General features: G+C 40.0%; 2 protein-coding genes across 2 annotated transcripts in view; one reads left to right on the top strand and one right to left on the bottom strand.

The window, feature by feature from the left end:
* LOC109465134 (rho GTPase-activating protein 18-like) overlaps positions 1-4,005 on the top strand; it is a gene marked incomplete at its 5' end in the record, with an annotated part of 26,689 nt that extends 22,684 nt beyond the window's left edge. The window contains 3 exons of the mRNA XM_019762276.1: positions 451-587; positions 2,689-2,792; positions 3,745-4,005. Coding sequence (XP_019617835.1) covers positions 451-587; positions 2,689-2,792; positions 3,745-3,836 — 333 coding nt within the window. The remainder of the gene's footprint in view (positions 1-450; positions 588-2,688; positions 2,793-3,744) is intronic.
* Positions 4,006-9,874: 5,869 nt separating this feature from the next.
* LOC109465151 (adenylate kinase 2, mitochondrial-like) lies at positions 9,875-15,872 on the bottom strand. The gene is made up of 7 exons (XM_019762300.1): positions 15,643-15,872; positions 14,973-15,018; positions 14,457-14,528; positions 13,844-13,962; positions 12,912-13,006; positions 12,140-12,212; positions 9,875-10,455 (listed from the first exon to the last, which is right to left on the bottom strand). Exons 1-7 carry the CDS (start codon positions 15,739-15,741, stop codon positions 10,234-10,236), a joined length of 726 nt encoding a protein of 241 aa, XP_019617859.1. The 5' UTR covers positions 15,742-15,872; the 3' UTR covers positions 9,875-10,233.
* Positions 15,873-17,414: the final 1,542 nt, after the last annotated feature.

Genomic DNA, 17,414 nt, shown 5'->3' with positions numbered 1-17,414 from the left:
GCGCGCGCATTGATTTTCACCTGTCGCCCTCAAAAAAAAAGAAATCACGTCCACCGAGGCTCTGGCCTGGCTCTAGGCCTGGATACTCCATGGTACATGCAGTTAGCGACAATACGGAGGCTATCGAATTCAAAGCCCCAACACTCTAGAACTCAGTACATACGTAAGTACTGTACCAATTCATAAATTCCACAAAAAAGCCAGCATGTATCGCCTTGTCATATACGTCGCGAATTCACAATGCCAGCTTTGTATTCATGTGTTTTAGTAGCATTTTTATTTGGGGGTCTTCTGAGGATGTCATCCGTAAAATTAAATCGGTGTGGCCTTACTCCAAACAAAATTGCGATCTGAAAAAATCTGGTGGCCATTTGATGAGGTGGCAGTTGATCAGGTTTGACTACTAGTATCTAGATGTGAGTGTACGAGCAGTCTGTCTGTTGTTTGTAGGATCTGTTGCCTGAAGGTGTGATACGTGTGGAGGCTCCGGACCTGCCTAAGACAGCCATGGTTCTGGACCTGGACCCACAGCTGACAGCAGGAGATGTCGTCAGAAGGTTCAGAGGAAGATCTGCTAGCCAAGAAAAGTGAGCTGAAGTTTTCTTTAAAGTACTGTAGTTGCTTTTAAGCTTCTATCTACGCACACAGACTTTTATTATTGAAATTGCAACGATGCAATACACGCGGAAACGGAGGGAGCTGTTGCTGGTGTTGTGTCCCGCACATAGAAACGAATAATGGACAGACAATACTCATTTTCACTTGAGTCTAGTGCATGTGGGGAAAGTCGTGTAAAGTGCCTTTCCCAAGGGCACAAGATCGGTGGCATGTCAGGACTAGAACCCGAGACCTCTTGATTCCAAGTCGCGCACGCTGCCATTGTGCCACACGACCCCACACAGACTGATGATGGACAATTTATTTACATGTGTACTTTTTATTATGTATTAAATTTTTTTTGTTTATCTTGGAAATCCGTGACCCCCCCCCCCCCCTCACCCTTCTCGACCTTGTCGAAAAGCGGTCGTATGACCGAACAAGCATATTGAGAACAAGAGTTCCACGATCTCATACCTTCGCCAAATGATGTTAACCCTTGCGGTTGACGGATTATACAATTTTAATAATTGATTTCGCAATAAGAGCGTCATTAGCATGGATTACATCATTTGATCATATTCTCCACCCAATGACAGCCTTATCTTAACAAAATAGGCTATTCTAGCACTTCCTCATAAATTATGCAAATGAGGTCATAATGTGAATAAATTATCTTCATTGATGTCCACCTTCACTTAACTTCCAAATGCGGCAAGTATGAAATTCCCAGCAATTACAACTATGAAATTATAACGATTCCCCATTAATTATGCAAATTATGTCTTCATTTACATAATTTATATCCTCAGATGTTTTTCTAGATCTCAATTACATGTCACAAGTGTTTCATAGTCCTATTATCGAATGAAGTAGGTTTATAGAATTTCCGCATTAATTATGCAAATTAGCACCTGATTTGCATAATTGTCATCTGATTATGTCAAGCATCACTTCAGCTACCTACATACCAAAAATCATGACAATCCGTCAACCGGTTCTTGAGTTATCAACCTTCGGAGATTTTTCAAGAATCGTTCCTGCAGTTCCAGAAAAAGCCGCTAGGGGGTCTAAACTCATGTCACATCTTCCCTACCCCTAGAGCTATCTACCAACCAAAATTCGTGACCCTAGCATGTCCAGATCACGAGATATCAAAACCGGAAGTTCTGCTGCAGTACCAACAAAAGCCGCCAGGGGGCCCAAAATCTAATCATTTCTAGGTCTCATTAAGACCTACCCACCTACCAAGTTTCATGACAATGCATGCATACTAAGCTTCTTGAGTTATGCTGTTCACAGACGGACAAACGCTACTGAAAACATAACCTTCTTGGCGAAGGTAATAAAGAATGGATTACTACTACTACAACTACATCTTATCTCCGTGCACTATTATAATGTATTATCCAGTGTTCAAGTCAGCGTCTGTCATTCTGTTGACAGAATTTCATGGTGGACAAAAATTTTTACCTAACTTCAGTCAGCTGTGACAGACAATAATTGGGGTGTCAAGCTGAAGTCCTAGGCTTGTGTAATTTTCACCCAAAGAAACTTGTCATTAAATTTTGGTCTACCAGCAAAATTTGCAGGAAATAGTGTTTCAGGGTCAAGATTTCCACATTTTCCAGGTTGACATGATGTTACAGTACCCGTATGTGAAATGAAATTGAAATGACAGATAACAATTTCAGGCTGGCTAGAACACTGATTACATTCTGTGAGGACATTACAATAGGACTAAAAAGTCTTGGGCAGTAATAATGAGTCTACATGTATTTGTGAAGAGCCCCTAGTGACTTTCCTTGGTACTGCAACAGGATGTCCAGTTTTTCTGTCCTGTATGGATAATTTCACTTGACGTAAGCAATTTGATCAATTGCTTACGTCACATATCAGTACAATCTTGTGTGAATAAGGTCACGTGTTTGTAAACCGTAACTCTCGCAAGATCACGTTGTGAAGTGATTGGTCATTAATTATCCTGATGAAGGCGACAGTGGTCGCTGAAAATTTGATCCCTGTACAATTGTGTGTTGGAATAAAGTTCAACCTTTTACTAAGATAATTTCACTTATTCACATTTCTCAGTTCACACGAGCCTGGGAATGCACCGCCAGGCTGTATCAACCCGCCACACTCCGCTGTGTACGCCAGAAACAACACGTACCTGTACGAGAGAGGTGGAAACATTGGTACGTACCACAAACTTTTTCACACCAATATTTATGTTTACCGAAGGAAAACATATTGTTTCTGCTCGGTTTCTTCCTCTTCTTCTTCTTCTTCTCCAAATAGTGACCTAATAAAGTATGACCTGACCAATGACATGATTTGTTGATGTCTGTCACCATGGTGACTGGTGTTGGGTTACATAATGTTGCAATTTCATGGTCTGCTCTGCTCCTATCACCATATACTAGTAAGAATTAACAGCCTGAGGGTAGACCATGTCCGAAGGGAAACATTATGCATTTGCTTTGCAAATGTTACTTCTCTAGTTTTAAATTCATGTAGCCTCAGGATCCAAATCAGCTTTTGGCCACCTGTCAATGGTCTAAATCTTCTTTGTTTGAACATGAATCATAATGCTTATAGGACAAAGCATAGAATTATTTGTTACATTGTAGCTGACAGTGCAATGAGGCTTATATACATGTAGCTGTGGCTCACATAACACCTAGTTACCCCACACCCCAGGAATCTTTGAAAAACGCAAACATACATTTCCTGGTTAAAAAAATAAAAAAACAAACAAACAAACTCTTCTCGATAAGACTGTTCAGCTCTTTTACAATGTTTACAGAGGTTTGACACTATCACTTCTATCTACCCAAAATAGGCCCATTCAGTTGCAAATTTATAAGCTGAACATGCCAATACATGTTACGTAAATTGTGCTACATTGTGCATTATATTGTATTTATCAAATTGAATGCCTTTTGTTCTCTTTGCTTTGTATTGTGATACTATGTTGTTTTTATGATATAAAAAGTGTATATTGTTCAAAATGTTAGTGACATACATGTACAGTTCTTGTAAGTTCTTATTAATTGTTCTTATTAGTCTGGTATAGTTCTTAGCTGATGTTGTGTTTGTTGTTTTACTTGAAAGTTTTCTCACACTTTGCTCATGTCTTGTTGACAGGTGAACGATGTTTGGACATGGACACCAACATAGCGACCTTAGTGAAGGTCAACCCACATGCGAAATGGGTCATCAAACCAAAAACTCATTAAGTGTCCTTCCTGACTACCTAGTATATACTAGATTCAAGTTTGTCTTTTGGTTTGAACTTCTGTCTTTAGTAAATGTACTGAATGTCATCATAAGACGAAATTTGTGTTCAAATTTAAAGTAATCTGCCTTGATGTTAAATTATATACAGTTTATTTTGTAATACATTTTCATTAATTTAAAGCTAACATAATGATTGAAGAATTAAAAGTCGTCTTATGACAATGTTCTGTACATGTGGTATATTGTCTTTTTGGACAGTCAAGCAAAGATCACAACTGAATAATCGTCAATGAATACAATATCATTTAGCAGTTAATACAAATCAAAAAGGACTAAAACATATCAAGCAGTTATCATGTTTCTAATATGTACATTAAAGTTACACATTTAGGCCACACCAATTTAATTTCTTGGTTAACGGATTTTTCTAGTAAAATAATGGAGCGGGCGGGCAGAAAAAATAAAAACAGGCCTAGGCATCCTATTATGGCCCAAAATGGTACGATAGAAGCCATGAAGTCAACACACCAGGCTGGTTCAAAATTTAAACAATGAATTTTGAACTTTTAATGATACCATTGCATTGAAAGATAGAATAACTGTAACAACTAGGAAGAAAAGGCCTGTTTTCAACTGTTCAGGGCAAACTATGAGCATTTTGCACTTGATTCTGAATTTGTTTTTTTTTTTTGCAAATCAGAAAAAAATGAAGCGGGCGAATCCGTTAACCAAGAAATTAAATTGGTGTGGCCTTACAATTTAAAAAAAAAGAACAAATAACCATCAATTTTTATGAAATGTTTAAAACCCCAATAGACAGGTCTCAACAAGTTGCCTTCTACTTCTAGTACATGTAATCTGCTTTGAGGTACTGTAAGGAGGGATTTAATTTTGTGTTAAAAGTGAAAATAAGGAGGTTTTTGCGATGTTTCAGATTTGTTCAGAGTCAAAACAAAACATTCTGCGGTGTCGTGATACCACAGTGGAGAGGCACCTCCAAAACTGGGGAAAAGAAAAACCATTTCTGTATGTTTTCTGTTCTTGTTGCTGTAAACTAGACGTGGATGTTTATATTGACATGAATGTTGCCTTCAAATCAAACAAAAGATTTGATGCTGTTTCCAGTCTTGTCAAAAGACTGCTGCATCCTTTGGTCTATTGGTTCTCAGATTTTTCTTGTCCATTTTTATTTTGCCCAAAGAAACCATCCAATGATCTTTTTTTTACATTACTTTATTGATTTTTTTATAGTTTTTGTTGCATCTTTCAATTGAGCCATAAGTTGTGCACGTACCCTTCTTCCTTGGAGTCACATGATTCTTCTAGACCAATCAGGAAGTGCCTAAAGCAGAATGCACTACACGTCTCTAATGTATTGTGCATAGCACTTCGGCAGAACGTCTCAGTTATTGTTGCCATTTGTGTATTTAAGGATGACATCATCTCTATAGTTTGCAGATGTTATGTCGCAGAAAATATGGTCTACAATGGGCCAAATTCTGATGTTACATTGACGAAACATCCAGCAAAATACTTTGTAAAAAATCCAGTTTTCATGCAGATGGAACGTTATATATGTCCTGCCGACATGCCTGCACATACATGTACCAGCACGTCAGCAGAACGTACTGCGCCTGCGCAGAACCCTGTATTTTCACGGTTTTCGTTAAATTTTTGGTCAACATTGCATCAGAATTTTCCCTGTTGCAGAAGATATCTTTTTCCACATAACATTTGGAAACTACAGACGGGAGGTTAGCCTTATATATGCGAATACCACCTTATATGAGACATTCTGCCGAAGTGCTATGCACAATACATTACGGGTTTTGCGCAGGTGCAGTGCGTTCGAATTATGCCAACATGCTGCACATACCCTCCTCCCTTGGAGTCACATGATTCCTATGGACCAATCAGGAAGTGCCTAATGTTGTATGTTTGCTAAAATGAGTTTTCCTTTTTGAATTATTTTTTAATACAAAATTTAATGCAAGTGTTTAAAATACTAATACCCAGTTTTATATGATATTAAAAAAACAAAGAACAAAGAAATCAAATGGGTGCAGCCCTGAAATTGTCTTGTACAAAATGTATAACTGTAGGTGCCTTTTGTAGTTTGTTGTTGATCTTGAAATATTGTAAATGTTAATAAATGTATTGTATGAATGCAGATGATCATGATCATGATATGTGTCCCTAATAGCAAAGCAGAGGTTTGACTGTACACATTGATAAGCATGACTTTTGTACATTTTGAGACCTTGCCAGTGTACTTAATTGTGTGACCAAAAATCATGCCTCAAAAGGCTGTATGATTTTCAGTGTTAAAATTGTGTTAATTAAGCTTCTCTCGTACCTGAATGTAGTTGGAGATTGTCTTCCTTCTTATTCTTTGTAATCTCAAATATATTTTACAATTTTATTTTTGCCACTACTTTTGAGACAAAGATACAAAATCATGACTGGCCTTAAGATTAAACTTAATATTAGATGGCGTCTTTCTGGAAAAGACATAAATTTTAGCAATGCAACAAACAACAAGCACAAACGTCAGTCTAATAATCGGTTAGAAAACAATTTATTCTCATAGAGTTGTACCTATCTCACTGCCATATGATACATGATCTACAGGATATCTGCTTGTACTTAAAGATAACGAGTTGGGCCTTAATCAGTATTTTAAAAAAAGGAAATCAAGATTTAAGGAAAAGGGTGACTTGGGATAACCAAAAAATCTAAATCAGGGGTTCATCAACAAGACATCAACCAGGTGCAAGATTTGGTATTCAAAAGTATTCAAAACCTTTCTTTTGGTTGCTGTGTATGTGAAAACATTGGACATAGTTGTGTAGCAATTCCCTTGGTTTATTAAGAGTGTATTTTTGATGGAGATATACAAAACTATAGGGGAGGATCTGGTCCTTGTGTAATGGTTTGGTATCCCAGAATAGCTGTACGTGTATGATAGAATTCCTACCAGTCAGTTACTATGCCTTCTACTGTAAGAGTACTATGTATGATATAGAATCTGGACTGTGCCTTGTTAATGTTCATTCTTTCATAATCAGGCCTAAACTGTGGTGAGGGACCCAAGGGAAGTGCCTCCAATCTTATGTAGAAAAAAGGCAGTATTTTACTGTAAGGCCACACCAATTTAATTTGTTGGTTCTCGGACTTTTTCAGAAAAAATATGAAGCAACAGGCTGGGAAAAAAATAGAAATAAAACAGGTCTAGGCTTCCTATTATAGCCCCAAATGCTACGATAGGAGATATGAACTCAACACAAAAGGCTGGGTTGATATTTAAAGAACAAACTTTGACATTTTAATCAAACCACTGCATTGATAGATGAAAAAACTGTAACAACTAGGAAGAAAAGGACTTTCCTCAACTGTTGCAGGCAAACATGAGCATTTTTGAGTTGCGTCAGAAACAGAATTTTTTTTTTTTTTTGCAAATCAGAAAAAAATGAAGAGGCGCATCTGAGAATCAACAAATTAAATTGGTGTGGCCTAATTTGTGTCACTTTTACTGCAGTTAAAAGCCCAAATGACTGGTTAATGAAATTAACATCACCATTATACCTTTTCTGTAATAACAGAGGCACCCTTTTTGCTGAAGTGCAACATCATTCAGTAAAACAGACTCAATTTTGACTGAAAATCCCATTAAGTGTTTTAGCCAATGAGCTTACATGATTTCTTACATCTGCACTGTGATTGGCTGGCATTATGGTAATCACATTTTATGATGACACAATTCCTGGAACCCATCTAAGCAATCATCAAATCATCCGAGAGCCTTTCAACAGTTTTTGCACTGGAATATTTGAAATGAATATTTAACAAGAAATATAACTTTTAATTACCAAGAAAAACCTTAAACCTGATATTCTTTTAATTACTTCTATAGAGAACAGCCTAATTTTGTCCATTTTACATCCTATAAAATTCTGTGTTTCATGTGATTTTTACCATGTACATGTATTTGAAATGCTTCTGATTTAATGTTTTTAACCTAATGTATGCATTTTTGATCCAGCCATAAGGAACCAAGGACAATTACTTATTGACAAATTTTGGCCATGAATATGTATTCTGATGCTTGTACATACATGTACTTCCACTGACAATGTTGTATGTAATAGTATTTAAATGTTAGATTAAAATCAAGATTATTTATTTCCATAGCCATCAGGATCAAGCCACTTACAATGATCAGTTGTATTTTTGCATACTAGGTGTCTCTGGTTGTATTATATCATTTTTCTGAGAAAAGTTGTTGGATGATGTTGAAATTACTTAAAGATTAAAAGTGCAGTATGAAATTGTTTACTGTATTGTGTCATACTCTTGTGTATTCTCTTTGCTTTTGTAGTTGCACTTATTCTATCTCTGTAAAATTAATATGTTATGCCCTACCAGCAGAAGAGCTGAGGGTGATGTGGAATACACCGTGTTGTATTTTATGTCATTCCCATTTGAGAAAACACAGAATTCAATATGAAATGTGCCAAAATTTGGTGTCCCTAAACATAAAATTTTTATACCAGTAACATCAATTCCAAAGTGCGAATACATGTAATACATGGTAAGCAAATTTTCAAAACCAGTGCATGCAACGTGCACTTGATTTATTCTGTATCTGTATCTGTATAGCCGGTATAACCGCCTTTCGGCGTAACACACCAGCTTCGCAGGCACGCGGCGCGGCGGCAGCTGGCTATATTACACCGATCGACTTGTTACACCTAACCCTTGAACTTCTAGCTCTAGACATTGTTTAAAGCTATCTATTGACAATGCCCCTACTGTACTTGGTGACAGTGAGTTCCACTCTGCGATAGTTCTAGGAAAGAATGAATTCTTGAACACCTCAATCCTTGGTTGATAACTCTGGTACTTGAATGCGTGGCTATTTCTTGTTCTCTTCTGGGCTGGTATTAGGTACTTAGTAGTTGGGACATCCACCAGTTTATTAGTCATTTTGTACATCATGCATAGTCTAGACATCTTTCTTCTGTCTTCCAGTGAGGTCCACTGTAGGTTTCTTTTCATTTCCGTGACACTAGCACCTCTTACATAGTTCTATGGAACTTTTGAAAGGCTGTGTGATACGGGTACTGTAGTTCTTACAGGAGCCGAAACACCCGTAGCTAACCTCATAACCACCCAAGTGACATACCTTAAATATGTGTAATGCTCTACACATCAGCTGTTTTTCACCTACTGTCCCTTCTATCACGAAAGTTCATGTGTTGGTAGTTACATGTTTAGAGTTAAAACTTTTGGTCCAACACAAAAAAGTTCTCTTACCTAGAGCTTTGGACCAGTCACTCTGGTCTTCCTCAGTAGACTGATGGGCCCTGATGTATATGGCCTCCTTCACCCCTCTCAGTCTTGTTCAGTGCCTGTTCTGGGTCAGTCTACTCTAAACACTACTGTCCCTTCACATGGGGGTTAAATAATAAATTTAACAAGAAGCAAGTGTTGACACCAAATAATACTCTTTATTGTTAACCTATAGTCATGTGTATAAGAGAAAAATAATTTTCACCTTATTCTATTGTGATAATTCCTTTGTAAATAACCAAGGAGGTTTAAAATATTGTATTGAACCTCCTTGAAATAACAGAACTTTCGTAATCTCTTTCGGTCGTTTCCCTGCCAAAAGTGTTTATAACTCGTTATGTGGCGTCATTAAAAGATGTACAGAGTATGTGCGACGCTGACAGTTGTTTTTGGCAGGAAGTGACTGAGAGAACAATTACTAAAGCTGAAAAGGCTTTAGAAAGAAATCCTGGCTATTTCTAAAGCCCCAAGTCCACTATTGCACCATGACATATTCTACATTTAAGAGGGAATGGGGAGTTCCAGAGTTAGACTGGAACAATGAGACTGTAGACATCAGACAATGGTTACCTGAGACAGAAATGGTCAACACTGGTCACTTTGCATTTCAAACTTTTTAGAGTGCATCAAAAAAATGTTTCAATCTCTCAAGCTAGCATTTACTTGGAGATACATTTTGTACATGTACATGTATTACTGTGTCCTAGTATATATGACAGACATTGTAGAGAAACCAATCATTGTACAACTGTTAAACATGTAGAAATATGGCCAGTTTTTGTACTTTTTTTTACTTGTACTTAACAGCTTTGTCTTTTAAGTTTGTGTATTTCATTTTCAATATTTAAAAATTGACACAATTTTGTCTGACATTTCTATGAGGCATAACACCATAATTTGTGCTATTCCAGTTGGGTCCCAAAGTTGTAGATGGACATGTAACATTTTAATTATTTTGCCACCAATTGTATACTGTTTATTATGGTTATCAAGTTCCACCAGCTACATCCCTATGTTATAAGAAGCACTGCCCCCTGGTGACTTTCACATGAACAGCACTTTATCTTTACTGGTTGCCTGGTCAAAAATTGCCTGGATGCTTGCGAAGACGATGTCTGGACTCTGTGCAGCGTCCACCTTGGCGTGGAGGTTCTTCCTCTGGTAGTAGTCCACCAGTGGTTTGGTCTGGTTGTGATACGCCTCCAGTCGCTTGGTCAGCGTCGCAGCATTGTCGTCTGACCGACGTATCAACGGTTCACCAGTCACCTGACAACAAAATTAACATCCATTTTACCTATGAAATAAAGACTAAGCTTTAACTTCCAACACTTAGATTACAGAAATGGGACTTAACCCAAATTTTCGGTTGACTCCATCAACCTTGTTCACGGAATGGACCCGTCTACTCTTGGAACATGACGTCATAGACACGTCACCATAGTAGCGGGTCATACGTGCCAGATAACTTGTGTCGCCCCCCGTCTCTGTTCAGGGTAGGTCTGTGAGCTCTTGTGTGGAAGTTAAAGCTTAGTCTTTATTTCATAATGACTTGTACCAACACAGATGAACTTTCATGCTATCCATTTTACCTTTTTTTCCCCTGGTTTTACCCCATTTTCTGCTGAACACTACATTTTTCATTTCATGGCTCTGTCAGTGAGTTGCATACATATGACCAAGGACATTATACAGATTATGTCCTTGATATGACTGAAAAGCAAACAGATGTCAGAAGGAAAAGACTGGTCAAATAAAACAAGAAATGATGCTGATGTTGTAAGAAACAGGAGGAGCCAGTAAAAACCCCACTGGTCCCGGGCCGGGGTTCGAACCCACGACCAAACCCGGGCACCAGTCCACAGGCACTCTAACCTCTCCGCTTAGACCCTGTTCATACCAGACTTATATTTAGCGGTTTCAACCGGTTTTTCAAAAACCGGTTTTTATTTAACCTGGTGTGAACGCAAATTAACCGGTTTTTTAGGGGTTTAAATCCGATTTTGAAAAACCACCTCGGGAGGTGGTTTTTGAAGGGTTTTTGTGGGGTTTTTCCACCGAAAAACCTGGTCTGAACGCTAAGGGTTTATTGAACCGGTTTTTGCGTCATAATTTCGGGGTCACGGGGTCAGCATCCTGACCGAGTGCGACCTGCAAGCTTCTTAGATCGCGTTGTTTTGACCAACTTGAGTTCGTTTCCACTGTTTTTCCATGATTTCTCTTCATTTTGCGATGGAATCAGCATATGCAACCTGGTCGGCGGACGAGACGCTCCTGATACTTAGGTTTGGAGAGCAGGAGTCGCCAAATTCGAAAAAGCTGGGGGGGGGGGCGAGGGCTCTACCGAAACAAAAATGTTGGAGGAGGCTGATTTCTTGAAGATAAAGGATCAGTGCCGCAGTAAGGTAAAAAAAAAAAAAACTGAAGACGGCATACAAGTAAGAAGGCCAAGGACAACAATCGGAAGAGCGGGAGGAACGGTTATTCAAACTGCAGTCATGGCCGATTAATCGGTTATCAAAAGTCTGGTATGAACGCTAAGGGTTTTAGCCGGGTTTTTGAAAAACCGGTTGAAACCGCTAAATGTAAGTCTGGTATGAACAGGGTCTAAAAGGTCTAGACCCGATTGCCAGATCAGTTGGTAGCGCCTATAAACCCCTTACTGTTACACTGTTACAGTGTGCATGGCAATTAAAAGCAGTGCATTTAAGCCCAGTCTTAGCATTTGTCAAAAAAAGGAACCAAATGACCAATTACTACACTCACACTACCCAACCAGATATTCCAATCTTTAAAAGCATTTCTTGTCAAGCTGTGAGTCACCAGTGAAAAGAAATAATTCTGCTAAAACTACATTGTACTAGTACATTGTGCTACATGTAAGTAAATTTAGGAGTACATTTCAGTTCATAGTCTAAAGAGTGTTAATAGTCTGAACAAATGCTGGACTCACATCATCAGTCATCTCCACCTTAGGAGGGTTAAACTCTTCATGGTACGATCTTCCACTGGGCTTGTGGATGAGCCTGAAAAAATCAGTGTACTAGTGGTTAGACTGTGGGACTCAATGTACTAGTGGTTAGACTGTGGGACTCAATGTACTAGTGGTTAGACTGTGGGACTCAGTGTACTAGTGGTTAGACTGTGGGACTCAGTGTACTAGTGGTTAGACTGTGGGACTCAGTGTACTAGTGGTTAGACTGTGGGACTCAGTGTACTAGTGGTTAGACTGTGGGACTCAGTGTACTAGTGGTTAGACTGTGGGACTCAGTGTACTAGTGGTTAGACTGTGGGACTCAGTGTACTAGTGGTTAGACTGTGGGACTCAGTGTACTAGTGGTTAGACTGTGAGACTCAGTGTACTAGTGGTTAGACTGTGGGACTCAGTGTACTAGTGGTTAGACTGTGGGACTCAGTGTACTAGTGGTTAGACTGTGGGACTCAGTGTACTAGTGGTTAGACTGTGAGACTCAGTGTACTAGTGGTTAGACTGTGAGACTCAGTGTACTAGTGGTTAGACTGTGGGACTCAGTGTACTAGTGGTTAGACTGTGGGACTCAGTGTACTAGTGGTTAGACTGTGGGACTAGTGCTAGTGCCAGTGCCGGGAATGTAGGATAAATACTGGTACATTGTATTCACTAATATAGAAATATATTCTTACTAGACGAGTGACTAAACTTACAACAAAGAAATAAGCACACTTCCAATCATGACCAGTCTTACCTGCCACAGATCCTCCTGACCAATAAAGAGTCGTCAATCCCGAACTCTACTACTGAGTCCAGCTGGGACTGCCTGGAGTCCAGGAGGTCATCCAGCTGGGTCACAGGTCAAAGGGTACAGGTCAACATTGCACAGAACATGCCAGTTCTTTGCCCTAATATCCTTTAAGGCTTTATAAATCAATAAATCCTTATTGCTTATTTATATAAAATTTAGACATAGATAAACAACTAAAACATTTCATGTAAATCTAATGGAGATCGAATAAACAAACAAACAAACAAAACTCAATTTGCTACCAGATGAAAAACTGACAAATTAAAGGCAGGTTTTAAAGAAGGAAACCAAGGCCACACCGACTTAATTTTATGGATGACATCCGCGCGTGCACTCTAGGCCTGGGTAGTTAGCAACAGTACAGAGCCGGTGGTAACTCTAGCTTAGGGGGATGGCACCACGACTCAAGAACTCAGAACATACCCACAGTGCCGATTTATAAATTCCGCAAAAAGCCAGCATGTGCGTCGTATACGTTGCTAAGTACTGCCGCAAAATTCAGGATACCAGCTTTGTACAGAGTATACCTGTGGTTTAGTAGCATTTTTATTTTGGGCCGGAATTTTTTTTTTTAATTCACTAGCGCGCACTAGTTTGGGGGTCGTCAGAAGATGTTATCCATAAAATTAAGTCGGTGTGGCCCAAGATAAAAAAAAAAAACAGCTGCCATAGGCAACAAATCACTTACTACAGGTACTATTTTTTCTCTTTCAGGTACACTCATTCATTCAATCCATCGTTCATTGGGAAATTTCGTTTTTCACTAGTTCATTTAATTCTTTTTTAATATGCCCAATCATTCATTCATTCACACTTCAATCAGCCATGCCTTTCTTCACCCATTCCTTCCATCCATCCCCCTGTGTGAGTCCTACCTTCTCTGCCTGAGTGACAGTACGAGGGAAGCCGTCCAGCAGGAAGCCATTCTGACACTCAGGTTTGTCCAGGTTGTTGTCAATCATCTCCACAACCATCTCATCACTAACCAGTTTACCTGTGAGCAGTGATATAACAATCCTTATTTAGTTAACGGATTCGCCCGCTTCATTTTTGTCTGATTTGCAAATAAAAATAAAAATTCAGAATAAAGTGCAAAATGCTCATTTTTTGCCCTGAACAGTTGAAAACAGTACTTTTCTTCCTAGTTGTTACAGTTATTCCATCTTTCAATGCAGTGGTATCATTAAAAGTTCAAAATTCAGTGTTTAAATTTTGAACCAGCATGTTATGTTGACTTCATGGCTCCTATGGTACCATTTTGGGCCATAACAGGATGCCTAGGCCTGCTTTTATTTCTATTTTTTTTCGCCCGCCCGCTCCATTATTTTTCTTCAAAAATCTGTTAACCAAGAAATCAAATTGGTGTGGCCTAAATATAACAAATTCTGCTGCTGAAAATTCACATTGCCAAAGTCATCTTGTGAAGAAACTGATCAAAGGTACGTAAAATACACAGATGTATATATTATTTGTACATGTCCTACTCACCTTGGTCCATTGTTTCCTTCAGCCTTTTCCCAAGCTCAGATCCAGAGGCAACAACAGCACGAAGCATATCACCTGAACACAACAACGTCACATCTTAACAAGGACAGACCAGTTTCTCAGACTTGTGCACTGAACCAAGTCACATAGGTGAGAGCCTGCAGGGGGCCTTAATAACTCGCATGACTTCTCTCCAAGCAGCTACCTACCATCATGACCCAGGCATGTCCAGATCGCGAGATATGAAGACCAGAAGTTCCGCTGCAGTACCAAGGGAAGCCACTCGGGGGCCCAAAATCTTATCATTTCTAGATTTAGTCACACCCTACCAACCCACCAAGTATGAAACCAATCCATCTAGCAATTCTTGAGTTATCTTGTTGACAAAATTTAATTCCCTAGGGAGTGCATTCGTGGAATTCTTAAAATATTTTCCACTCAATTGCAGTAGTATACCAATGGCTCCGCCCCTGAGGCATCGCAAAAAACAATGTATTTTGTTCCTTCAGCTTGTCCTACCTGTGGCGAGGTGACATACACAGTACTTCTCTGCCAGCTTGGGAGCCTGGAAGAAAAAATAACGTTACACAGTTTATAGCAAAGTACACATTGGATATAGTAACCTCTTTGACATCAATATGAAAGTCAATGAAAATCATATTAAATGTCGATCCAAACATTCTTCCCAAAAATGACATAGTAGCCCCCCCATGCATAACCCCTTTATTGATTGCAGTATCGCAGTACACACAGATTGTGGTAAAGAAAACTTCTTGCTGCTGAACAAAAAATTAATGAAAAACCTGTGAATTATGACCCAAGAATCCGTTCGCAATAAATGGGGTTGACTTCCTTGAAAGGATCTAGCATCATGGCAAATTTGGGACGGTAGCCTGAAGTTCAACTAAAAGTATCACACAGTAAAAGTATCTGTAAGACGTTAACTGTTATCAAGAGATCTCGTGACCCTTTTAAAAATCCTAAAGAAGTCTTGCTGGTAAAGTTACATACAGTTTGCAGGTAGTAACAGCAGATATTAGGCCATGTTAGTAGAAGCTGGCTTTTCTGACAGCCCCTCACCCCTAATCTAACAGCCAACCTCCCCAAATACTCTCAGAGAAGTCAGAAAAGCCACGATGTTCCAGACAACATCTGCTTGGAGATTTCCAGGTAGGTGGAAATTTCTTACCTGAGTGCCTTTCCCGGCACCGGGCGGCCCGAGCAGGATGGCCCGGATCCCGGCGGGCTGGTCCCCCGCCGCCGGCTGGACCTTCGGTACGGGCGCCATGGGTTAGTCCTGTGAGTCGGTCCGGTTGGTGATGTATACGGGAGTTTTTAGAGGACTTCTGTCCTTGGTTTGTGAGCGGAGCTGCTTCTGACTGTCTGTCCCACGCGCCGGGTCACAGGTCACAACATGGCGGCGCCCACGTGTCAGGGGCATCATGGGTAATTTAAGGGCGTGTATGGAGAGTTTTATAAAACCATTTCTAAGGAAGGGCAACGTATTACTATCAGTGTAGGAAGTAGAACTTGTCACCTTAAAGCAGGCTGTTATATTCACCACACCAAGCCAAGGTTCAATTCTCGCTCCAACTCTGTTTTATTCGTTGCAGGTCACCTTAGTTTACAATAATTATTGAAGTATGCAAAGGGGCCAATTTACCTCAGTACAAGTTTCCGAAAGGGGACAATTTACATTACGGGGATACAAGGGCAAAGACACTCACCAGTACAGGCCGAGGGCGTGGGTTACCGGGACGGTAACAACTAAAATAAACCAGACTAAAATTACGCTGTCTCTTTTTTACCTCCATGGTGTCGCTGTGTCGCCGCCCACGTGCAGACCTCCGGACCGCGGTGTCCAACCTGGCTCCAGACTGACCACACGGTCCAGGTTCCGTCTTAAGACATGAACTTAATTTACATAGATAAGGCCGAAAGGGTCAATTTGGGTTCTGAATCGCTTACACGTGGACAGGGCGTAAACCGAGTGACGTAATGTTTTGCCAACTCAGGGAACTCCAGCACAGGGGAAGTTTCATTTGTGACGTCATATTTTGCTGACGCAGGGAACCTTAACCAAAGGGGGAGTTTCATTTGCTACATTACAAGTTGCATTTTGTCTCCTACTCTCCAAGAAGAGGTTTGGGTTTGGGGGGTATTTTTAGGGTGTTTTTAGGCTTTTTTTTTTTCAGTATCCACCAACCCCAGGCACGGATCTGGATAGTCCTGACGCGTATCCACGACAGACTAGAGCAAATCAACTTGTAGATAAACAAAGTGTTTGTCCAGAACCGTGCCTCAGGTCGCGCACAGTTCTGGACACGCGATGGCTGTTGTGTCCTAAACTGTGCCCGTCCCATTCCGTGCCTGAGCGGGCACAGAACGGGACACAGCCTGACTGTCCAGAACCGTGCCCGGAAGCGCTGTCAATCATAGTGATTGGCGGGGACCTAAACATAATTATTCACGCCCACGATTTCTTATATGGCTAGATTACGTGAGATTTTGCGAGTCTGTGTACAACATGTGCTTTCAAAACGCAGTTTTCTCACAACTTAGTCTTATGTTTGGTCGACATGGACTTAGATAATAATATACAGAGACTAGTTAATACAATGTAACAGGCCAATCACTGCGTTATACGGTCTGGGGTCACGTGGTGAGAGCACGTGACCCAGACGCGTCATTGGTCAAAGCCTGACCACGCCTCCGCCATGCAAATATTGCCCCGCCCTTCCGTGCGCACTATTTAATAGCGGGACGCGCCCGAAATCGTTCTTCTGCTCTGCTGTTCTCTGTTTCCCGACGTCTGTTCCCGCACCGGTTAGGTTAGTAATTTAGTTAAGTAGTTCTCCAAGCTTCCCATCTTCTGTACAGGTATTTGCTTTCGTTGGTCTACTCACTTTAGTATTTGGTTAACTTTGTGTCCGTCGTTCCATTATATGTTGCTATTGCTTT

This window comes from Branchiostoma belcheri, unplaced genomic scaffold (assembly GCF_001625305.1).
Source record: "Branchiostoma belcheri isolate BF01 breed outbred unplaced genomic scaffold, Haploidv18h27 scaffold149, whole genome shotgun sequence".
Classification (NCBI taxonomy): Eukaryota; Metazoa; Chordata; class Leptocardii; order Amphioxiformes; family Branchiostomatidae; genus Branchiostoma; species Branchiostoma belcheri.
Note: the sequence above shows the minus strand (reverse complement) of the source record. Positions and strands in the feature narration are given on the sequence as shown.